This window comes from Amblyomma maculatum, chromosome 2, assembly GCF_055883805.1.
Source record: "Amblyomma maculatum isolate TAMU_Amacu chromosome 2, ASM5588380v1, whole genome shotgun sequence".
In the NCBI taxonomy this organism is placed as follows: domain Eukaryota; kingdom Metazoa; phylum Arthropoda; class Arachnida; order Ixodida; family Ixodidae; genus Amblyomma; species Amblyomma maculatum.
In genome coordinates, this window is record NC_139345.1 from 59043568 (window position 1) to 59068588 (window position 25021).

General features: G+C 43.5%; 1 protein-coding gene across 2 annotated transcripts in view; it reads right to left on the bottom strand.

Moving 5' to 3' along the window:
* The window catches only part of LOC146198756 (uncharacterized), a 43073-nt gene extending 18300 nt beyond the window's left edge, over positions 1–24773 (bottom strand). For both annotated transcript variants that reach the window (XM_084594257.1, XM_084594256.1), the window contains exons 1-5: positions 24444–24773; positions 21681–21865; positions 15317–15507; positions 13459–13523; positions 6075–6183 (exon numbers count right to left, since the gene is read on the bottom strand). In XM_084594257.1, the coding sequence (XP_084450383.1) occupies positions 6075–6183; positions 13459–13523; positions 15317–15507; positions 21681–21865; positions 24444–24630 (737 nt within the window). In that variant the 5' untranslated portion in view covers positions 24631–24773. The remainder of the gene's footprint in view (positions 1–6074; positions 6184–13458; positions 13524–15316; positions 15508–21680; positions 21866–24443) is intronic.
* Positions 24774–25021: the final 248 nt, after the last annotated feature.

Sequence of the window (25021 nt, forward strand, 5' to 3'; positions counted from 1 at the left end):
TAAAATTAGTTTCTTATAAAATTCCTAGTGAGTACATGATTTCCATTCTCCCAACACAGGCTTCATCAAGTGAAGTTCATTATTTACGGCATTATTCCAAGTGGATTGCCATTAATCTCTCTGCTTGCAATGTGCTATTTTATGCAAACTTTAAATGGTTCATTTATTTTCTTTATTTGTTTCTCTCGAGCTTGAGCCACGCATACATCTGCTCTCTTCATTTCCTTTGATTTCAAAGTAACTTGGGATCCAACAGAATTTGATGTTTAGTCCATGTGCAATGGCAGCTGCTATGATGTGTATGATGTCCCTAAGCAGCGGTGGGACTGCATTATCGGAGTGAAGGGCTGTGAGTACGCTAAGGGAGTCTGTGTAAATAATACTGTTTGTAATACTTTCTTTCACTATTTTCTTTACAGCGACAGAGATGGCGTAGTACTCGGCGATGAAGATGGATGCATACTGCAGAAGTCGTATTATTTTCTCCCATCTTCCTTGTACCACTGCGCTTCCAAGATAATCAGCTGTTTTTGAACCGTCAATACAGAAGACTATGAAGGTGCTGTATTTTTCATTGAGTTCGTAGAATTATTGAGTGACATGTCTTGGAGTTTGTGTTATACAGAACCATGTGAGGTTGAGGTCACAGACTGCTGGAAAATCATACTATGGAGGTTTATGTCTTTTGGCAATGCCAGGTAAACAATGCAGTATGTCGAGATCTCGACACATTTGTTCAAATCGTAAGAGAAGTGGCCTAGTGGCATGAGGTTTATTGGCGAAAATTGTTCAAGACGTAAACTGTGTTAATATTGAATAGCAGATGTGTTTTGGAAGGGATCCGATTTTAAAGATATATGCGAATGTAATTGTGGTTCCTCTACTTTCAAGAGGGAATTCATTCATTCATACAAGCAGGCTAGGAAAGGAGCTGTTCTGTAGACTTCGTATGAAAGGCGGAGCCCTGTGTTACGTATTGGATTTAGTTTCTTCAGGTATGATGGTCTTGCTCAACCACACACTATGCATTCAGAGTATAGCATATTAGAGAGCGGTAGATGAGTAGTAGGCACGTCCGGTCAGATCCTTAGTGTTTATCTGAGAGCACTTTCAGTATATTCAGAGGTTGCAAAGCGTTCTTTTTGAGATCATTAATGTGTGGCACAAAAGGAGAGTTTTTTTGTTGAATGTCATTCCCAAAAATTTGTTTTTTTTTTTACAGACAAGAAAGGGGTTTCATTTAGGTATCTGCAGGAATTTATAAGTGAGGAGAGCACAGCTACAGTTTTGTGCGGGGAAAACAAATCCATTTTTTGTGGCCCAAGTCGCCAGCTTGTTTAACGTAGCCTGTCTTTGCCTCTGGCATGTTGATAGGCTCAAGGATGTGCATGCAATCTGAAAGTTGACAATAGACTGAATACATGATAGATTTTAGTAACAACTGCTTGCGGATATTCCATCGACTCCCAAAGGGTTTCTCTGCATCACGAACGCTAGCAGAAGCAGGATGTTTGCCCCTGGATGTGATTGCTGCAAAGAAAACTATGCATTCCGATCTCCGATATGTCCTCCAAGGGAAGCAGCACTTTTATACTGTGTCAAACGAACTCATCGTAATTCTGGCTTTGGACAAGCTGTGCAGCTTCTGCCCCTGCCTAATATTAATCAGCCAAACAAACTACAGCCTCTGACATTTCCCACCTGGACAGTCCCGCCTCTAAACTTGAGGATGTTTATTCCAGGTGTAATTATAAACAGCCGAATGCCACAGGCAGCGTTACTGCAAGCTACTCTCGCCCACTTAACCGAGGAATATATGCAGTACACCCACATATTCCCTGATGGTTCAACTATTCAAGAAACTTCTTCCTGTGGCCTTTACGTGCCCTCAACAAGTCATGTCCTTTCTTACCAGTTGCAGCGGAAGACATCACTTACAACAGCACAGCTTCACAGTGCTAAATCGGCTATTTCCTATATCCTGCACCAAAACCATGGTCGCTGGGTTATCTTTACAGACTATAAAGCATCTTTGCAAATCCGCTCCAGCCCACTCAAGAAAACTAATAATCAGCAACCTGTTTCCCTTGACATCGGATATCTACATCATTTGGCTATTACCGCAGGCCGCTGCATAACAAATCAGTGGATACCAGCTCACTGTGGCATTCTGGCCAATGAAAAAGCAGATGAAGCAGCTCGTAAAGGTTACCAACATCAGAGGTATATTCGTACCACCTTCACAAAATCTGATGCGCCCTAACTGGCTAAAAGATTAGCTTTTAAAGAAAAGTATCAGCTCTGGAGCTTGTCAACACTTCACTACCAATTTCTTCACTCAGTAGACCCACATCTGAGATCGAGATTTCCTACCAGATTACCTCACTATGTGCAGACTCTGTACCACCACCAACGACTTTACTTGAACTGTCATTTATAAATGACATGCGATACCATTTTGGTCAGACGAGCAGTTTGCACTGTGACAACTGTGGTGCGATTGGAACCGTACAATATACCTTGCTTGAGTGTCCTGCATATACTGACGAGCGTGCTTCCTATGAACACCGCAGGGAGAAGTTCTCCCCAGTGCCTCTAGCATTGGACAGTATTTTAGGTCCCTTAGCCTGCCCTAGGCAACAAAGACGAGCAATAGACTTTCTGTTTAATATTTAGAAGACATTGGGCTTCTTGGCAAGCTATAGTTTCACGCATTTTTCACGCTATGAACTTGGTGCGCTTGCTGGTCACTGTCATGCATATTTCACGCTGTGAATTTTGTAAGCCCATTAGTAGGACTATGCATTTCATCGCTTCATTGTTCAAAATTACTCGACGATGAACCTTATTAGTATGCATTTTATGGTTGCATTCTATCTCCCCCTACTTTTGTTTCTTTTATTTTCAACACCTTTCTAATACCGCTTTCTCTTCCCAATTCCCTTTCCTATGCAGAGTAGCATGTCAGCGAATCCTAAACACCGGCTAAATTCTTTGCTTTTTGTTAAAGAGTTCTCTCTCTCTCTTTTATAACCAAGGCCTCTTGAAAACGAAAATTCTAAAATAACTGAGGAGTCGGATTAGGCCAGTTTATTGCACACCAGCATAAAAGTGCATTTAAACAAATTCACTCACATTAACAGGGAATTGTTGAGAATGGCTTAAAGAAACCCTCCACAACAGTGTCTTTTTGTGAATATAGATTGTACTAGCTTCTTTCCGAAGTTCGGAGGTAAACCACTTCACTTTGCAAGCCTTCTTTTTGCTCACAATGCCTTTGAAGCACTCTAAGGTAAGCATAACATAATATAGTAATTGACTATTATGCGTGTTTTCATTTTTGTATAAGTAACTATTTAACTCACTTGAACCCAATTTTTAAACATTTGAGTTTCTGTTTGACGCGCAATTATGCATATGAATTGTCGAGCAGACTTTCCCGTGTAAATGGCAACAGCTTTAGAGCCCGACCGGTCGACTACCGGTGTACAAAGCGACCGGCGTTTGCGAAAGCTAGGATGGAAATCCAAGCCAACGCAAATTCAACTGGACAGTCAGTGCAGGAGTGTGACTTCCACTATGGAAGCAGAATGATGGAAATTTCAGTGCAATGAGACAATAGCCCAGCAACCATGTGATGTGCAGCATCCACTTGCAGAACAAAATGGAATCCAGCCAAGGGAACAAGAAGGGAAGAGCATACGAGTTAGTATGATGTCGGCCGCGTTGTGCGAGTATCCGAGTTGTGTCTCTTCTCAAAAGAATTTACTCTAGGTGCCCACAAAGTGGTCCTTAGTAACCAAAAGCCTCTTGCAACCGTGCCTTTTGTATGAGGAGTTGCTAACACGGCGAGCACAAGAAAACCAACCAAACCACTTTCAAGCGTCTCTTATAGACCATTTTACGAACTTTGGAGAAACCGGTTAGGCTGGGCTGTTAAGGGGGGAAGTTGTCAACACTTTCCTGTGCTACGAGAGCAGCCCAGCTCCCCAATATGGCAGCACCCTTCACCCCTTTGTAAAATCGTGTATAACCGAGCCTCTTGTAACCATGTCTCTTGCAAAGAGATTTTACTGTATTAAGTTTGAGCCTGCCTTTGGTTAGACATTTCAACCCATTCTCCGAGCAGACAAAGGAGTGTCTTAAAATCAGGAGAGAATACGACAATGTCGTTTGAGTATCACAGACATGTTTTCCGCTTCAGGCTGCACAAAACAGAATCAGTCATGTACTGAAAAGTCGCTGGGGTATTACAAGGGCCAAAGGGCAGGATGTCTCATTTTCGAAATTTCGTTTCATGTACTACGAGACACATAAGGCCTCTCTCTTTAACCAAGACAAATGAACATGCTTCGATGGCTTAAGGGTAGTGCGCATCACTCATGATGTAAGGGTCACAGGTTTGGGTCCCACCCGGTTACACCAATTTTATTATCAGTGAAATTAATCTGTTTCGCATTCTTGTATGTCATAATGCCTCTTAATCGCAATTTATCTGATGTTTTAATCACTGTCAAATCCATCTGATGTCATAATCCTCTCAACCAATCCCTACTTTTCAATATGCCTGACAACTATGCCAGCTTCTCCGCTGCATGGGACCTTATATGCTATTGAATTAATATAGTATGTAGTCATGATGTACAGTCGCGGACAGAAGAATATGGACCATGCTTTGGAGGTCAGAATCTTTTGACGCGTTATTTAGCAAAACATAACATGCTTTTTACATACATTTAATATTTACTTTTGTCTTTTCCCACGAGATGGGCAAGCTTATTTATTTCCATTAGACGACGGGAAAAAAGCATTTGAATCCTGAAGCGTGGTCCATTTTATTCTGTTCGCAACTGTACCTGTGAGTACAGCAACAGGACGCCGACAAAAATGCTAACTTTGGCAAGTACAAGCACCTCAAGTTGCTGTAGTATCAAAGTACATATAAAGCAAAAAATTATAGGGGGCACTTATGTGCAGCCTTTAAGGTTAAACGACACATCAGCATAGGCTACCAACCCACACATAAAGCCCCATTTTAACCAAGCCGTAAGAACATGCCTGTGCAGCCTAGAGGTAACTTGAATTCGAATATCCTGGCAGGCCAATTCTGATAAAACTCTTCCATAAGAAAGTACAGGCCCGAGTTAGCAGCTCCTGCCAAATGTAACGTCAGGCAATTCCCTACGTCCAGTCAATGCATGGCCATGTCAGCTGCTAGCTACTGCCTGTCAGCGCCATGCTCGTGATTTTTCGCTCACAACGCCAAAGCCAGATTTTCAGTGAATGGGGCTTTTAATGCTATTGCATTAGAAAGCCTGACTATTAACTATAAATGCATGCAGCCTTCCCCCGCACTCTGTTCAAAGGGGCAACAGGGCTGTCATACAGCTTCCCGCTGACCTATAATGAGCATACCGAACCTAGATTTTGGAGAAAGGAAACCCACTTTACCGAGCCACCAGTAACTATATGCCACAGTTAACACAAGACGCTTTATTAAATGCCACCACCACTACAGCAGCATGAAGAACAGTGTAATATGTAAATGTAAACAACATTTACAAAAATATGTAAACAACATTTTGAAACAATGTCATTAAGATTTAGTGCAAATATGTATCCATTGCAATTGATCTGACATGCTGTTTGCTGCAATTCAAGGTAGACAGTAGTCCTAAATTACAGCAATCTCATACACAGTGAGACAGCTGACAAGTGATACCACAGCTTCTCTGGCACAGTGTAACTGCCACGATGAAATGATGCAAGTTCAATCAACATGCCCTACGAACCAAAACCACAATCAGGCCGGAACTTGGCATTAAAAGAACAGAGACATGCACAAGCAAAGTTGCAACCCTAAAAACCATGCACAGGCATTCAGCAAGTGACCGAACTGCATGCCAAGCTGATCTCTGGTTGAATGCGAGAGCATAAGTTCACGTTGAAGCAAGGCAGCATGCCAATGCAGACCTAAAAAAAATATACTCTAACACTACTGCAGCCAAGCAGCACACCAGTGCTAACGCCTGACACCATGCTGCTGTCGGTGCCCGAGCAGAAAATGCGCTTACTCTTCCAAGTCGGAGAACAGAAGTGAGAAACGAGACGGTTGAAAAAGAAATGTGAAATCTGGCAGCTTGAGTGATGGCTTCTTGGACTTCGGTGCTGCTGTTGCCATTTCTGCGAAACAAAAAGAATAAAACAATAAATCAACAATATAAAACTCCCCGAAACACTGAAAGGGCTTTAATTATGATCAGTGTCACTACCCCTGGCTGCACACCTGGCTTTTGTCAGCATGTTCTTGCATAAGCCTACAGAGTATATCGTACTTGTCAACACACGAGCTGTCCTGTATTTTGCTGATAATAATTCACTTAAGGCATGTACTGAATTTTGCTGATAAGTGCGTCCCAGCAAGGTGAAAAGTTGCGCGAATCACACAGACACAAGTGTACTGTCCTAGCAAAGCAGCTGCGTTAAGGCTTGACTTAATTTGATCTGCATCACAATGCTTGAACACTGCAGACAAGTATGGTAAACTTCATACTATTTTATACCAGAATATATTATTCTCACACCAAAACTCAAACTCTGGCATCAAGCGCCATCTTTCCTTAGCCTGCCAAAATGTTGTGAACTGCCTTTGCACCATGCACAATAAGTGGGTGTTTTAACCGCTGCGAGTGACTAAACAGTCTCTCTTGCAAGTTTAAGAAGTAACCTAGACAGTACTGCATTGCCTACGAATGCAGTAACAAACAGAGGAGAAGAAGCTGCTGAGCCAATGAGTGCTGTGTGCGATCGATGCACGAGAAATGTCGAAGGCTGAAGATTGTTCATTTTTTATCACTCCCCATAAAGTGTTAAATATGGCGGCCTATGTCAACAACGAATACGTGCGGTGGACAGAAAAATTTATGAGCCAAGTATGAATCCCCACGTAGGTATAGTATATTTGAAACAGTCAGCCTAACTATATAGCCATCACAGTATTATTAACATTCAGCAACTCTATTACGAGAGCATGGTGCAGGTGTGCTTGGATCATTTTCTCAAGCTAATTTCAACAGCACGGAACCTTGCACCTGGACAGCTTCTCGGCTGCACCAAGAAGAAAAGTGCGTACCGCAGCTGCAGCATTGCTCTGCAGTTTTACACATCAGCAGCATCAACCCATGTAGTCACAGTGATATGCACAGTGGCAAGCAGTATAACCACTATAAGCCAACAAAGTTAGTCAAATGGGGCAATCTGCCATGGGCCCATTCTGGTTATCGGAAACAAACTGCTTGCATTTGAAGCTTGAGTGTTGTATTGTTATATGTGCTAGGTGTCTCACCAGGTGTCTCAGTGAAATGCCCCCAAGGTTTTATATCAGACTGTGTTCTGTCCCAGTGAATAGATAGATGGATTTATTGAAAGGAAAAGGTAGAGAGGTTGGCCGGAATAATTCATATCTGGCCTGCTACTCTGCACTGGGGAAGGGGAAGGAGAGAAGAAAGAAGGTCATGATGGGTGACGATGTGGGAGAAGGCATATGAAATACATATACAGACACAGTAGCTTGTTTTACAAGCACGAATCAAGTCCGCTGGCGCACAAAAAACGGCAAAGAATACGCACTGCCTGGACACCCTTCCCCTTGTCCTGCCAAGCACCCAGCAGCAGTTCCTCAGACAGAGGCCTCTTGTCTAAATGCTTCAAGGAAGCGGCTAGCACACTTCTTTCGCACGCATACGCTGGGCCCAGTGAAGCCAACTGAGGGCTGTTTGGAATTCATTCGCTTTGTCTGCAGTATTTTGTTGTTCTGCAATCATCATTACAGTAAGACCTCACTACGAACCCCATTAAGAAGTTCAGACAATCTGAGCTAGCAGCTTAGTACTGACGGACGCCCATCCAAGTCCATGGCATCAGATACTCAACACAGTATATACTAGTGTAAGAGCCGCACTTTTTTTTTTCTTGTATTCTGACGGGGTGCGGCCCTTACACATGAGAGCCATTTTCTCGTTAAAATTTTCAGATGACAGCGCAGCCCCAATTATTCGTCCATTTTTTAATGCGGCGACAAGCATTTATATGATGAATTAGCACAGCCACAGCGAATTCTGCAGATACAGAGCATTGAAAGTACGGATGATATGGCATATGCCAGTGTGATCAAGCCGAGCCACCCAGAGTAAACCTTGTTATTAGCAATTGTTTAACTCCTGTATTACTTTACCAGCAAATGTCACGTAATCTTGCGTTACGATCTTCCTAAGGTCTCATAGTTGTGCGTGCTTGGCCAGCGGTTTTTCACACATTCGACCTTCGGCTGTCTGTGTGGGTTGGCCTTTCCCTGGCCTGCATTTCTGTGCATTGCTGTCCGATTTTTGCAGAAATCAATTACATGCCCACTTTAATAGTATGTTATTGTCAGATGACGAGCTAATTGCAATGTAACACATTTGATCAGTACGTGTTGACTAGATGCAAAATGCCTTCGCTGTGGCTTTGATGTGACGCAAGTGTTCAGCCCACGAGGAAGAGAAAATGGCGATGTCATCGAGGTATGCGGCCGCATAAGCCTGATGTTTCGAGAGGAGGGTGTTCATTTTCCGCTGGAAGGTGGCCGTGGCGCTACCAGGCAAATGGTGAGCTAGTACGGTGTGTATTCCGCTGGTGTCTGAGCCTATCCCTGCATGGAAACATATCACTCAGATTCCCTTGCCTGTCAGGGCGCACGTGACGTGCATGCACCCCCTTCTAGCTTTTGCACAGCATAACATTTCGTCCTTTCAGGGGCAAATGCCGAGCGTACAAGCCGCGTTAACATCGCTGAGGCATCGTGTGTAGTCCGGCACACGAGAACTCCTTCGCTGCCATAAGTATGTTTATGTGGCCGAAGTTATGCACGCATAAAACAGTTTTCCTAGCTATTTTTAGTTACCAGCCACCAAGCTGAGGGTATGGCCCTTATACGAGTATGTACGGGATTTTGATCATGGACAGGCTCACACTAGTTAATTGAGATGGAGGGGGTGTCAAGTCGAGGTAAGAATCTCATGAAGTCACCGGTTAGTCCAACTAGACCTTCCCGAACTTAAATTGCATAAAATAGTGGTGCCCGCACACTTTGAGTGCACTATGGCAGTGATGACGATGAACTGAAGACCCACATTTCCAAAATACTTAGTCCAGTCACACAGTCTCACTTTTTCTAACTTAATGCCACCTCGCAGTGAAGATAGGGTTTCCACATCGGCCCCACTTCGGATGCTGCTTGGTGCGTAACTGTTTTTCATACAAAATGACATCATGCTGTTCGAGCATTTTTAACACCGATGCATATTTCCCTCACTCGCATCTGTAGTCAATGTTATTGCAGTTGAAGACTGCTTGGTGACTGCAGGCCACATCTGTTCGTTGAAAAGGAAGTAGAGATAGCCACGGCTGGTCAATAGACTGAGTGGACTGATGATGTGATGCTGTTGCCTGGATTCCTTGCTAGTCTGTTCTCCGATTCCAATTCACAAGCGTACAAGCTCATGCGCTGGTGCTCCTCGCTTTCAACGTGGCGATGGCAGGACGTCCTCTGCTGCTGTCAAGAATTCCTGATCTGCATCATGCGCTCTATGCTGACGACATCACGTTATGGATCACCAAAGGCTCTGACGGCCACATCTAAGACAGCCTTCAAGAAGCAATTGAGATGACACAGCAGTACGCATCTGAGTGCGGGCTTACATGCGCGGCTGAGAAATCAGAACTGCTTGTGATTCGTGCACGAGCGAGGACCCAAGTAGTCAACCGGGAAATCGACTTGCATCTCGAAGGAATTCCCATCCCTAGAGTGGATCGACTAAGGGTACTGGGCCTGTATCTGCAGAGCAACGGCAGAGCGACCTACACTATACAGCTGCTGAAGAAGCAATTTGCGCAGGTGGCGCACTTGATCCGCCGTATTTCCAACAGACGTGGGGGGTTCAAGGAAAGAGATACCATGCGAATCGTGCAGGCGCTATTAATCAGCCGTATGACGTTTCACGCCCCTTATCACAAGTTCAATCGAACTGAACTCAATCATCTGAACATCTTTCTACGATCGGCAGTAAAGACAGCCCTCGGACTTCCCCCGTACACCTCGACGCATCGCCTGCTTCAGCTTGGCCTCCACAATACCGCAGAAGAGCTGATAGAAGCCCAAAGGAATGGCCAACTCACGCGCCTTCGAGACACTAGAGTGGGCCGGACTGTTCTCCGTAGACTAGGCTGCCCGGAGCCGACAACACCACTGCAACAGAGGTACCATGCCATCTCGCCCAAACTGGCAGCTAAGATCAGGGTCGCGCCAGTTCCAAAGAATATGGACCCCGCACTCCACACTGGTCGTAGGACCGCTAGAGTCAAGGCACTCCTGCGCCAGTGCAGAGGTGTCCAAACTGTTTTATATGTCGACGCGGCGAGATATCCATCGGGCACAGACGCTATGGCGCTAGCTGTTACGGACGCCAACGGCTCAATTAAGATTACGGGCTCCGTTCGTGGCAGGAACTCGAGCACGACGGCTTCATACACCACATGGACACATGTTACAAACATCCCACCAGTCCCGACATACACAATAATCACAGATTCACAAGCTGCGTGTCGCGCCTTCGCGAAGGATACATTATCTTTCGAGGCTTCAAGCGTGCTCTCACCTATAAACTATCATACCTTTCCCATTTTTAAAATTGTTTGGACTCCTGGTCACTCCTCCCTTCCTGGCAACGAGCGTTCGCACGAGCTCGCCCGAGCAGCAACCTTCCAGGCGCTGTCAACGGAAGCGGAGGGGGAAGTAGACACAGAGGACGCCAGCACAGTTCCACAGTCTTACACCCACATTACACTATATTACCGCACACAAAGAAGAACTCTGCCACCGCCGCACCCAACACTCACCAAGGCCGAAGCTGTGGCATGGCGACAATTTCAGACTCACACGTATACAAATTTGTACCACAAACATTTGTTCTTCCCCACCCGCTACCCAGATAAATGCCCCGCCTGCCAACAACACCAACCTACACTATACCATTCTGTTTGGGCCTGCCCAAAGCCACCCGGCGGCATTCCACCTGTACCTCACCCCACCCTCTCATCTTGGGAAGATGCCTTGTCCCGCACGAAGCTGGCCGAACAACGCCGGCTAATCGAGCGGGCCGAGAGGATTGCCGTGGCCCATGGGCTTATGGACTGACGTGTATTTATTTCTTGCACCAAACCGCAAGACCAGCGACAGCTGTTCTGGCGGGCCTGCAGCATTGAGGCGGCACATGGAGCCCTGGACTGAGGGCTCCACTCAGGAAGAAAAGGAAGTTTACATAATAAATGTTTTTCCTCCTCCTCCTCGCTTTGGCCTAATGAGCCGTTGCCGATAACAATGCCGCTGCACATACGCATTCTTCCAGCATGCAGAAACTACACTGCAATCACAAGCTATTCACAAGCTATTCACAAGCTTTACCACAGTCCGTGTGGTAAAGCATCCTCAAAAATGCGATAGAGCCATATGTGAAGAGACACCACTGCTACTGCATTGCACTGCAAATCGTGTAACAAGTTCTTTACGATTTTGTATAAATTTTTCAATGTTCTCGGCAGGGTGCACAAAGCAAAGCAATTAATGAAACGGGGAAAAAATGAAGAAAAAAAAAATATAGAAAGTTCTAAACTGGCAAATGGCGACCAATGTATAAGTGCTGATAAAATAAAATCGGCTTCTTTAGAGACATGTAATAACTTGACTTTTAATAATAAAAACAATATTTTCAGGTCCCTTTCGTTCACCAGCTTTAGGAGACACCTCGGACAATAAAAAGATTTTTCCGTGACAATGATGCTACTTCACCATCCCAGGATGTGTCTCAGTGAACGAAACCTGCTTTCCTCAGGAACACATCCTCGATTGGGCTTGACGCATAGACTGAGCAACAGATATAAGCCACCAGCTGCTCATGTGATAGCATTCAGGCCCACAAAGAACACTGTGTAAATGCCACCTTGGTGCGAACACTGCAGGCAGCTGTTTTTCAAGATACTCTGCAACTTTGCAATTGGAATTCTCTTCTCAAAGCCAATAACAAAAAGTTAACTATATAGTATTTACTAATTAGTAACTAAATCTGGAGACTGAAAAAAAAAAAAGACTAGGCCATGCAACCCCCAGCAGCCCTCAGTTGGCTTCACTGGACTAGGACTCTGCCTTTTTTTTTTCTTAAGTTTAGTTACACTTACCTAGTACATCCAGTACAAGGGGGTACCATTTTGTCAGGGTTCCTCGAATGATCGTGTATGTACAGTCTTTGTCAAAAGTATACGGCCCAGGGGTTTTCCTTCTAAGCCCCATAACGGGGCTCGTATCACAACACTGGCATTCAAAATCTTATAGATGACAAAGCTCGTCCTCATCCTGCTCTTGCATACATTCATATTCCAGTATTGCGACCAGGCGCTGCGTTACAGGGCTTAGAAGCGAAACCCTTGGGCCGTATATTTTTGACAAAGACTGTACCTAAAATTTCAAACACTCACGGCTACGCATGTTCGTAAACATGGCTTGCAAGACAAGTGCCAGCCTCGGAGGGTTTGAAATAAGTAGCTTGACAAAACCATGTCAGACCTATGCCTGAGACGGTTTCCCCACATATGTAAAAATGTAAAAAGCAGGCATGCAGATCAACAGCTCCCGGCAATGTTTGCTGCATAACTTTAGCACTGTTATTCCAATGGCTGACAAAGGGCATGCAAAAGCTGTCTGCAGTGTAGAGAACAGCTTCACTGAAACTGGTAGGGTAAGTCAACTCGATCCCTGCAAGTTATGTCGATAATTACTGCATCATGAAGCAGATGTAAAGTGCTGAATCCAGATGTACCTCAATGCCCACATTTCCCCGTGCACATCAATGCTGGCCTTTCATTTTACCTACTTATTTCTGAGGCTGCTAATGACGCTGTAAAGGCTTAGCAAGCTAATGAATGAACGTGGGCCTTCTTCCAGGCGGCCGTAGTACATCTACATGCTCTCTCTTGCATGCATGCTAGACAAAGAGACGAAAGCCAAAATATGTGGCATTACCCAAAATTTTTTAAAAGCCACTGCGATTTGCCGAGGCTAAAAATTCTGCAGACTCACAATCTTGTAGATATCAGGACTGTTCTTGTGGCTACAGTGTCCTTATATGGCTGTTTTAGAGTACTGTGGATTCTACTGTGTTTCCAGGGCTAGAACAGACGATCAATGTCTGACCGAACGAACCACCAAAAATGTGATGTCCAATAGGTGCCCTTTCATGAGCTAAGTGGCACCACACCCAACACAATGAGAGAGTCCAAATGCTACAAAGTGGCTGTCTCATCAGACCAGAGGGGCTACCGAACTCTCTTAAAGTGCAATGCCTGCCAAATATAGTATCATTAACTTGCCTGCTTCCTGAGCTTTCTCTGGCTCCACTTTCTCTCCCTCCACCTTGTTGCGACTTTTCTTGGTTCTGCAAGAAACCACACTGAGTATAAGCAGATTGCCATTAAAGCCTTTAGCTTTCCATGCTGATGCACTACTATGGAGAGAGATGAAGAAGAAGAGGGCAGATACAAAATGAAATACCAGGGTAGCAAAGGGATACTAGAGCAGCAACATAATCTGCAGGTCATCTCTTTGGTACTAAAAATGATAAATCTTGCCAGATTTAGCTGCAAGTAGGAATGATCGATTGGCTATCTATGAGATAACCAGGCCATTACTTTTTATTCAGTTCAGAGCAAAAGCATGCTCAAGGTTCAATGAATGAAGATGCAAGTTTGCTGGCAAAAGTAGTGTGTTAAGCACCATTGACTTATGTGTAAGGTAGCTGAACATTGCAGTCAAACACATGGAATTTCGTTACCTCAAGTGAAGATTCCCTTAAAGAATTCTGAGAACGATTACGACATCCAACAAAGCAAAATTTGGGTGCCGCTCTTTGGCTGCGGTGTTGCAAATGGCACGGTCCTCGCAGAGGCAGTGCCTAGCTGTTGCTTTGAGTTTCTGCTCATGCAGCACGTTTAGCAGCAGTGGCAGACGAAGAATTTCCACAGGTTGCGTCGCTCATTCACCACAAATAATTGGCCCAGACTGTTTTACACTACCTTACGTTTTCAAACTGCTTAGACTTACAATGCAACACTGTGAGTGGCATGGAAGATGTGGACAAACTATTGTGGGCGGCAGCTTTCATCTTCATACTCCTAGGTGTTCCTAAGTGTCCCCCATTTTTTTTTTCTCACAAAGCAAAAGCAACAAGAGAGGAGTGCACGGAAGTGGGGAGCCACTTGTGTTTCACCGCAAATACAGACAACCATCGTACAACTGTCCATTAGATAAAATTACCGTAATGCAAATGGTTTTTGGCAGACTTTTCAAGCCCATTTGATAATTCGAAACTTTGGTTAATTTGACCACTTCTCCTGGTTCCTTGAAGGCCAAATTAAGGAGAGTTTACTGCAAGTCCACTTCAAGAAGTTGCATGGAACACAGCAGTACATCAGGCTAACCAGAAACATCCCTACCAAAGTCAAGTACTGAGTGCAAGTGGAAGTGGTTTTACATTTTATATCACTAAAATCTGTTTAGCAATAACGAATGGATGCAAAAAACTCGAAAAAGAATGCAATGAAATAAATCGTATAAATCGTAAATGCACAATGGCAGCAAACGCACTGTTTGCCCCACAACACAAAATAATTCGGAGGACACAAGGACACAAGCTTGTAACAGCAGGTATGATGCAACAATGTTAATGGCTCCTATCTGCAGCTCTCATTGTGGATTCTCATTCCCAGACATGCACTTTGCTACTTGCTACAACGACGGCACTTGCAACAGTAGGCAGTGCCGATGGCACAGTTTCTGGAGAACAGGGCAGCATAAAGAGAGGAAGCTCTTGGCTGAAAAACTGCTGGCCAGGTACAAATGCTCTTTTGGAGTTAAAAAAAATATAGCTGTCTTTAATTACCAATTACAGTTCTACACATTTTCTTCGCTTATGTCATGTGCTGCATTTCGATTTGTCTTCGCTACGTTTTTAAAGAATGCATTTTTACGATAATATATGCAGTACATTGCTTAAGACACTGGAGAGGGTCAGAACACATGAAATCTTGCAAAGTAAATGTCACTGAGCTGGAGGATATGAATGGAAATTGTCGTGCACAGTAGGAGAGGTACCATGGCAACTACACTCAAAGATCAAAGAACGCAGAAATAAAGCACACTAGCGAGAAGAACACGTAAAACACTCAGTACCTTCCAGTTGCCTTGGCAGCAGCAGTGCCGATTCGTTTCACGTTAAGCGGTTGGCACTGAAACAGGAAACCAGGGGGTGCAAATGACACCTGTGTCGAGTCATCCCAGGCGGGCCGAGCTGACTCCTTGGAGGCCTTGCACCCAGCGTGCCGATCACCACACGTCATGGATGAAGAAGCCGTTGTACTGAACTGCATGAACAGCAGAAAGCCAGCCACTTCCGATCAGTCACACTCATTTTGTCTAGCAAGCAACTGTGTTCAAGATCCTCAACTTTTCAATGCGTCCCCTGGCTATTCATGTCAAAATTCCCTGACCACCGAAGAAATAGAAAATCAACAAGTAATGCCAATGGCCAGTACAGAAAGGCCATTTGAAGGAAAAAAATGTCACTGAAACTGCAAACGTTGCACTGAAAACCAATTTGTTTTGCATGTTGCATTATTTCATTTTTTGTTTCTGAAGGAATTCCAGATTTGAGTTGTGACTAATGAAGCATGCCGTTTCTCTTTGAGCTCTTTAATGAGGATAGCTTATTTTAATACTGAGCACCGCTTTCTACATGACAGCAATTTTGACTGTGGATCAGTTTAGAAAGTGAGATTGCATAATATCAAATATTCTTCAATAGTTCAGACATAAACAGAAAGAGCTTCAATTCAGAAATGCATTTTCATAAAATATAAGAGTTATTACACAGAAATATCTTGTTACTCTTCATCATCATTCATCATGCGTTGATGCCCACTTGCCATCATATAATGAGGTAGGGAAATTGTGCCTCAATCTGTAGTCACATAACGTGTGATTGCATTCAGAAAAAAAAGGACCATTTTGCCAAATTCCAGAAACCGCAAGAAAATCCAAATCCAGATTTCAATACGATCAAATATGACACAATGAATTTAGTATGCCCATATTAGAGGGGTGCTACTGAATATTGTCATGAAACACCACATTCTGGAAGTACCTAGAGGTGCTGTTCCAGTCACAGTGTAGACAGAAAAAGAGGGAGTTGCTTGCTAAAGGCTGATATGGCCAGATATCTTTTCAATAATGGATTGGTGCAGCTTTCTCTTGGACTGCTTAAAAGCCTACAAGGGACTACATCATAAGCCTGATTACGCCTACTGCACGGCAAAGGCCTCTCCAATATCCCTCCAATTAACTTGGTCATGTGCTAGCTGCCTCCAGTTGATCCCGATGAACTTCTTAATCTCGTCCGCCCACCTAATTTTATGCTGCCCTCTGCTACACTTGTCTCCCCTTGGAATCCAAATATCTACCCTTAGTGGCCATCTGTTATCTTACTTTTGCATTACGGGCCCTGCCCATCGCCATTTCTTCAGACTGCAACAAGGATGTCCACAACACGTGGTTGTTCCCTGATCTGCTCTGCATGCTTCCTGCTTTTGAACTTTACATAAACGATTTTCTGTTCATAGCACTCTGCACTGCTCTCAATTTAAGCTGAACCCTTCTCATTAGCCTCATGTTCCTGCCCCATATGTGAGTACTGGTAAGATCGAGCTGTTAGATAGTCATGCCTCATTAATATGGACACTATAGTTCTCGGAACAAAACAGTCAATGAAGCGAGTTGTCCATAATAACGAGTCAAGAAGAAAAAATGTTAACGACAACATGCCAGAATTCTGCACAGTAATGGCCAATGAAGTAGAAAGCAGACAACTTGTGGATCGCAAGCCTATTTCCCCAGACAGCATAATGACTGAAATAATGGGTTGCAACTTGATGAATTTAGTTGTCTATGATATGTTATAGGCATATCATGAATAAATGAGTTCACTTCTATGACAACTGTTCAAGCAATGCATGCCATCACCACACAGTCAGGTGAAAGCAATTGAAATTTAGCTTTCTGCTTTGCTCCAGCCGCAGACACTCATCCAATAATGCAATACAGAACCTATCATCAATCATGCAATTAGAGCCTATTGCAACATCCTTACTGGGGAAATTATGTTAATGTCAGAACCTATTGCCATGTTTCTGGTGTTTCACTGACCCACCTTGCGGAATCTCACAGACACATCTCACAGATGCGAGATATTACCTATGAGCATAGAAAGGCTTTTGCCTTAAAAGAAGAGAGTCATCACTTGAGTTATTTACAAAACTGAATTACGTTCCTCAACTGGCCTGCACTCACAAGCATTCAAAATGAATCATATGGACCGGGCAGTAGATAGTCTGTTCTCATCAATGTCTCCATAAATGTGACAAAAGTACATTGGGCCTGATGCGCTCTGCACATTTCCCAACTGCCCATTATCCAGACAGCATTTCCATATTAACGAGTAATAAATACATTGAAAACTTTTGGAGCCTAGAAAAGCTGTGCATAACTTGAGTTGCTCATATTAATGAGGGTCGTATTAACGAGGCACTACTGCACTTATCACTTGAAGAATACCGGAAAGCTGCCATTCATTACCTGAGAGTACTTGCCAAATGCACTCCAATCACATTTTTCTACTTATTTTACTTTCTGTGGTCACTACCTGCCCTATGTAGACATATTCCCTTATCCCCCAGTGACTTGCTACTTATCATAAACAGCTATTCCCTTATGAGGCGGCTGTCAAACATTACTGTAGTTATCTTTGAAAGGTTACGTATACTTGCGCAAAAAAGACTGGACACAACGAGGCACATAAACGACATGTACGGAGCGCAACTTCCAACTGGTTTTAATTTTGAAAAAGCCGATACATTTATACCGGCACTGAGCAAACACAAGAAAAAATAAAAATAGACGCACTGCCCACATAGCATCCCGCCGCCAAGTGTTCCGCCAGATAGCAAACGTCTAAAAACTGATACCCTTCGATATACAGTAATCAAATACAAGAAAAGGCCACGATACGGATAAAAGGGAAGATGAAGCATGAAGTGAACGAAGAACATATAAACTTTTCAAAGATGAACCAACTCACCCAAACAAGAGTATTACTTGTAGTTTTCTGCATATTAAATTTTAGAAATACCCTTCTGCTTTGCCTTTCCAGGGCGTCAATCATCCTTTGCAATTCGTCCCCTCAACACTTAGCAAGGCAATGTCATCAGTGAATATCAGCTTACTGAGGATTTCTCCATTAACCCTTATCTCTGTCTGCAATACAGGTCTTTGAATACTTCCTGTAAGCAAGTAGTGCATAGCACTGGAGAGATCGTGTTTCCTTGCCTAGCACAGTTTGTTTATGGGGATTTTATCATTTTATGAAGGGCTATGGTTGTTGTGTAGCTACTATAGACATCTTCCTGTACTTTCACAAATGGCTCACCTACACCCCGATATCACAACGCCTGCATTACTAATGAAATTTCAACCAATTCCAATGCTATCTTGTAATTTATAAAAGCTATGTATAGAGGCTCGCTGCGTTCTGAGCGGATTTACCTGGTTGATAGCGTAGATATGATCAACTGTAAAGCTTTTCAGAAAGCCTGCCTGCTCCTTTGGCTGATTTAAGTCAAGGTTGTCCTCATTCTGTTACCAAATTTCCTTACTGAATCCCTCACATGCAACTAATAGTTAGCTGATCAGCAATTTTTCAGGCCCCCGACATCCACCTTCTCATGGATTAAGATAATGTTAGCGTTATTCCAAGATTCCAGAATACTTGAGGTCATGAGGCATTGAGCTTAGAGTGTGACCAGTCTTTCAAGCAAAACTTCTGCATCGTTCTTCAACAAATCCTTAGTTACCTAATGCGCCCTAGCTGCTTTCCTCTTCACTGCTTCTAAAGCTTTACACACTTCTTCATTACTGACAGAACGTCAGATTGCACTGCATGAATTGTATTCTCATTACCGTCCTGGTTACCTTGCCTGCAGTACAGAGAAGCATAGAACTCCTCACCTACTTTGAAATATTATCCATATTGGTAATGACACTGCTTTCATGCTTTGGCATTTCAATCAGATCTTTCATCTTCTTGAATATTTCACCAGTACCCACTCTAACTATCCTATTGCCTACTTCTACTGTGCACCCAGTAATGGTATCGCACAAGTAATAATTCACTGTTTCTACACTAAAGGCATTTTCCTCAGTTCAAGCTGAATGTTTGTTCTCCCGTGAGATCCTGAAATCCTCTATTTCCCTCTTACTGCTAATTCTTTGATGAGCTTCTTCGTTACTGGTTTCTTCCATTCTTACCACCCTAGTCTCACTGCATCATGCCTTTCTGATGGCCTCCACATCCTGCACAATTCCAGGGTTAGAGTAAAGTACAAAACCTATGCCAAGTTTAGTCTCCCACTAAGGCTCTCCAATGTCAATTTCTGGTTATTGCCCATTATTGTGACACACGATATGGCTTGCAAGATGGACAACGAATGGTAGCTTGGCCTACGATGCAAGCCAGACCATTAGCGAGATGAAATCATCCGCGCCCATTATGACACTTCAAGGCATAGTTGCTACACTGAATAACACTCACCACTAATGTGGCATTCTAAAGGATACATAGCCCTCTGACCTCGCACGTCAGGCCAAGGCTGTCACATTTTGATTAAAATCAACACAGCAATACTGGCAGCACTTTCCTCCTCAGCACACTAAGAATGCCGGACTGATCTGAGCTGTTAGCTTTGAATGGGGGAATGAAAATCATGCTTACAAACTGTTGTGCTCGTTCAATGGCTCACAAGAGCAGAAATTTCAGATGAAGTTACACGCCCCTTCACAAAGCAACAGACCAGTTCATAATCGCTTTCGGAAAATTTTCTAAATCAGTCCGAGTGTTGTACACAAGTCAGAGCACCCAGAGCTTCTTTCAGGCTTTCAACATGGCACCCTTTGGTTACCTAGATGCCTCTTTCGCCAGCAGCACTAATATAAGACAAACACAAGATCATGTTTACAAAAAAAAAAAATCCAATTTCTGCACTCTCATTAAGGCTAAGCCAGAATGGTCATCGATTAAGAAATATGATGAGATGAGAGGGCAGACACGACATCAAGTAGCTGACGTCTTTGGCCACTTTCGTGTAGAGCCTATGAAATCGACAGGACATGGGGAGCAAGCATTCCACAGCAATATACTCAGAATATGCAATTCTGATACTATGTTAGGGCTGCATGGCTGTCATGACCTCTGACATGAGAGAAGTGAAACTGCAGATTCCATGCTCTACTAGTTCTGGCTCTCTGTGGGGACTTAACTTTGACCTTAATACACATTTCCTGATCTGTGCCAGCTCAAACATAGTGAGAGGTGCAGCAACCAGTGCAAAAAACAAACTGCATATGCAGAGCTTACTTTGTGAACAATGAGAAAAATGCATCCAAGATTATTGCAGGCGCTGGCGTTTATGCCGATATGCATGGAAAGCAAAATCAACATGCATGGACTATGGATGGATGGATGGAATGGATGGATGGAATATAGGAGCGTCCCCTTTGAAACGGGGTGGTAGCAGTAGCTATCATGCTCATTTTTCTCCCTATATCTTAATTATTGATTTAGATTGGTTAACTAATCCATCATTCTATTTATTAAATTTTGTTCCTACATTACTAACATTATGTCCCTTCTCTGCTTTTAAGCCACCAATCTTCCAGTCGTTTTTTGCTAGTTTCCACCGCCGGTTTATTCACCCGGCCACTGTTATCTCTAAACCCCAGAGCTTCAGAAACAGTGATTGCGCCAGCACCAACTTCCGGACACATTTCATATCATGCGCATTTGGCGCACCACTGAAGCCAATGCAGGCCATCGTGTCAATTTCAGCCAATGCATTTCCCTCTTTTGGTCGAATTTTTTGAATGTACTATTAACATTTCCCCTGTTTTTCCAGATATGCAAAATTTTCGTGACCATTCCAGGCTTTTGAAGTCGTTAGACACTCCAGCTTAAGTGGTGTGTGCCACAACACGATACAAATACAACAACACCTTCGCTGATGGGAAGCATCCTCCCAGTCTCCCTTCACATTTGCCGGCAGTTGAATGAGGGCAAAATAGAGGTCTTAGCAACCTGTTAGTGCAAAACGCACACAGCATACCAACAAAATGCTGCAGTGTAATGAACAGCACTTTAAAGAGGCTGCACATTGACACACCACTTTACTTTGCTCCAGTGTGCAGCTAATGCAGATGCAGCGACACACTGAAAAGTGCAGCCGTGCATTAGCTTGGCTGCAGTTCAACGTTAGAGGACTAGCCTGCCTAGTACAATGGGACAAAATCATCCACCTACGGTGATTTTGAATGTCGAATATCAGTTATCTAGTGTTTTTTAAAAATACTATTACCTAGTACATACAATTTAGTAGTGATGTGAATGCACCATGATCTAGCGTTACATATTATACCTGTAAAGAAGGATCATTACCGACTGGCGGATGCTATCATAATAGCGTGTATGTTGCTTGCGGAATGATGCATAGTCCGACGGTAGCGGTAGTGGACTGGGCTCCCGACTTGGCGGCCGGAAAGGAACTTTCTGCTTGGTGGCGACAGCCATTCGTAGTTTCTTCTGCTCTTTCCAACGTTTGAGGCGACGAGTGAATGGAGTGTCTGCACAGTAGGTTTGAAACAGAAAGGTAAAAGCACCAGGTAACCAGTAGTTCAGATTGATTCTTACCACAATGCACCTTGTCACCAGTTTAATTCGTAGTCATTAGACCCAAAACAGAATTACCGTAAAGGCAATTCTCATTCCTTTGTACATGAGCTTTTGGGCAACATGTTTTGCAGTGTGTAAGAAGTAGATAGCATTGGCCTTTTTTGTCTCATCACAGTACTTCAAAAAGGGAGTGCTTGTATGGCTATTAGGTCTCTTCACAGTGACTGAGCAACATTTTCTGTGTGCATTGTTTGCTGCCAGAGACATTGTTTTTAGTGATGTGGTGACACGCAATGTTTCGTATAGAGTAGGGATGCATGGAGGATGTAAGGAACATTGTTGCTTCCGCATTTCTCTGGCAGCAAACAGAGCACGCTACTGGTCAGATGAAACTGAAAGAACAGGTAAGAATGCTAAACAATCACCCTCATATAAGCTGCCTGAACCAAAAAGTTACAACTGTGAGATACAACTCAAGAATGAAGCTGCAGATGCCCCTTGAAAGCGGCCCTTCAGTAAAAGAAGCCAGCTAATTTTCGTGAAGGTGAATAATCCCCTATGGTCTATTAGTGTAACATCACAAGGTGCGCCAGATGAAAGGGGATCATCCATAAAATCATGAAAATCAGACGCTGCCATTGGCTTAAAAGCCTCCTTTGTGCGGCACCTGCTTGAGTTCTTGAGTTGCATTCAATTATAGGCGTCACTGATGCATGACGCTGGCCGTCATTGAGTGCTCACTACAGCTGTAGGAATCGTAACACTACACCTGGACATAACTGAGCCAAGAAGAATTTTTGTAAATCTGGCAGAGACCCTAGACCCCCCTCCCTCCTCCAATAAAGAAAAACAATCACTAGCAGTCTTCTGGTGCCATCTTTGTATACGCTAACATTCCCACTAATAACAAGGGGCCAATTAACTCCACTATAAGAGCAGCCTCACCATGAAAGCAAAAACAACCTTCAATGTCTGCCAGCAGTGTATGGTTCAGAGCAAAGTGAACACTGGGAATCAATCTATCAGGTAGATCAAAGTACTGTAGTTGTGCCTCATGCACACAATATGAGCTTTATGCATTCATAATAAGTGACAATCAGTAGCTTGAGTACTTGATGTGATGAATTGTTAGCAAGACGAAAGACATACCTTTCTTGTGTCAACTTCTAACTGTTCTGGGGTGGAATAATATAATGATTCTATTTCACCCGAAAACTATTCCATTCCATCGCTTTCTCTGCTATTGGCCGGTTAAAACTTGAATCTGTGCATAATAAGGTTGCATTGCAGAACGTCACAGGATGTCGGAAGTTCATGTAGTCGTCACCTCATACGCAATCTTGACGTCATTGACAAGGGAATGGAATAGATTTTGGAATCTCTATATTATTCCAGCCCTGAAGCACAACTAAAGGAAAGGTGGTTCATTTAACGCTCAATAATTGGCTGACACTTATGCTGAAGCTCTGCTTTTGTGTGGTCAAGTCAAACTCAATTGAGCTGTAATTAGAGGAATACATTTTGTACAGGCTGGTATAGGCTTCCGATGGTCATACAATGTGTACCTGCTGTGGATGAACTCATGTGCATGTTGAACAGAAAGGACGCCAGGCTTGTGCACTAGTACAAACAGCCCATCAAAAAGATTGACAGCAGGGCTGCAAACGAACTCAAATCCAGACCATGTAACACAGCATCCACAATATACTAAAACTGGGATCATTGGTATTAGTGCAAGAATTAAATTAGTTAGAATTGTTATGAATTTCAGAGAAATGTTGCTCCAGAAGCTAGTTCTATTCATAGACTTGTGCAACACAAACCAAACTTCATCATGATTTTAAAAAATTAGCACGCATTGTGTCGTGATCATCCATTTAATATTACAAAAGCAAATGCAAGCTCTCTAAGCAAATATGCATTACCATGTTCATGTTAAATTCCTTAAAGCATACCAGTTTATTGTGTCAAACCCGGGCCCAAATTATAACATCAATTGCGCTTGAAAAGCATGTAGTTGAGTTGTACACACCGTTCTGCATTTCAGCAAAGCAGCAGTTTGGAGCAAGGATAATAAACAAGTACTCAATACAATACAATGTAAATATCGAACTGAGGCACTGCAATCGAGAAAACTTGTGCCCGAGCATTTAACTGAAAATGATAAAACCACTTCGAGGAGAGGCGGCGTGCTCTAGCACAACGCGCTGAGGTTTAAGCAAGACCGAAAATAGCGCCACTAAAACAACGGCGTAGTTTACGCTACAGTGTACACACGCCCCCTGCCTCCCTTCGATGGAGCTGGAAGCACGACATTCGAGAGACTTTATCAGGCTGGTGCATGGATGTTGCGGTGGCTCGATGCACGTGCACCGTGCACACGTGTACTGAACAGGAAAAAGCTGTAACAAAGGACGCGTCTTTACTTTTAATTCGCGCTGCAAGCTTTCGTTTCCGGACAGCTGCTAAGACATGGACTTCTGAAGAACCAAATAACCGGCACAGAACGACGAAGAATGAATAGCATACCATCGTCCTCGCTACTCTCTGCTGCGTCTTGACCGACGGAAGCGTCAATGTGCCTCCGTGCACTGAGAATCGTCAACCGTTTATTGCGGCGGCCAGCCTCAGCACGCAACAGTCGCCGGTCACGAAAAAAGCAGTCATTACGCAGCGTGCAGGACGCTTCTGAGAGGGTACACGACACAGAACTCATAGCGCAGCGAAAAGAACGTTTCAGAAAACCCTGCACCAACAGCCCGAGCTGCTCGACAGTGATAATAGGCGACAACCGACAACCTAGAATTTGAAATCGCCTCCTAGTTAGATAGATGGATAGCTATTGGCCTTGGCATCGAGGCGCACTAGACTAGGCCTTGGTGACTTTGGCGTCCCCTTTTGTATCAAAGTAATTTTAAGTGCCACTTTGCCCACAAATCGAAGTCAAAAAATATTTTATACTTTTTTCATGTTTTATTTTTACTAAATATTTATTTTAGAGTGCACTTTTAAGTACCACCACTGTGACTACCACTCTCTTGCTGTTAGTGGTGCTGCTACTACTCCGACTAGTGATTGCCATTGAAGCTTAGCTGTATAGAAATAAA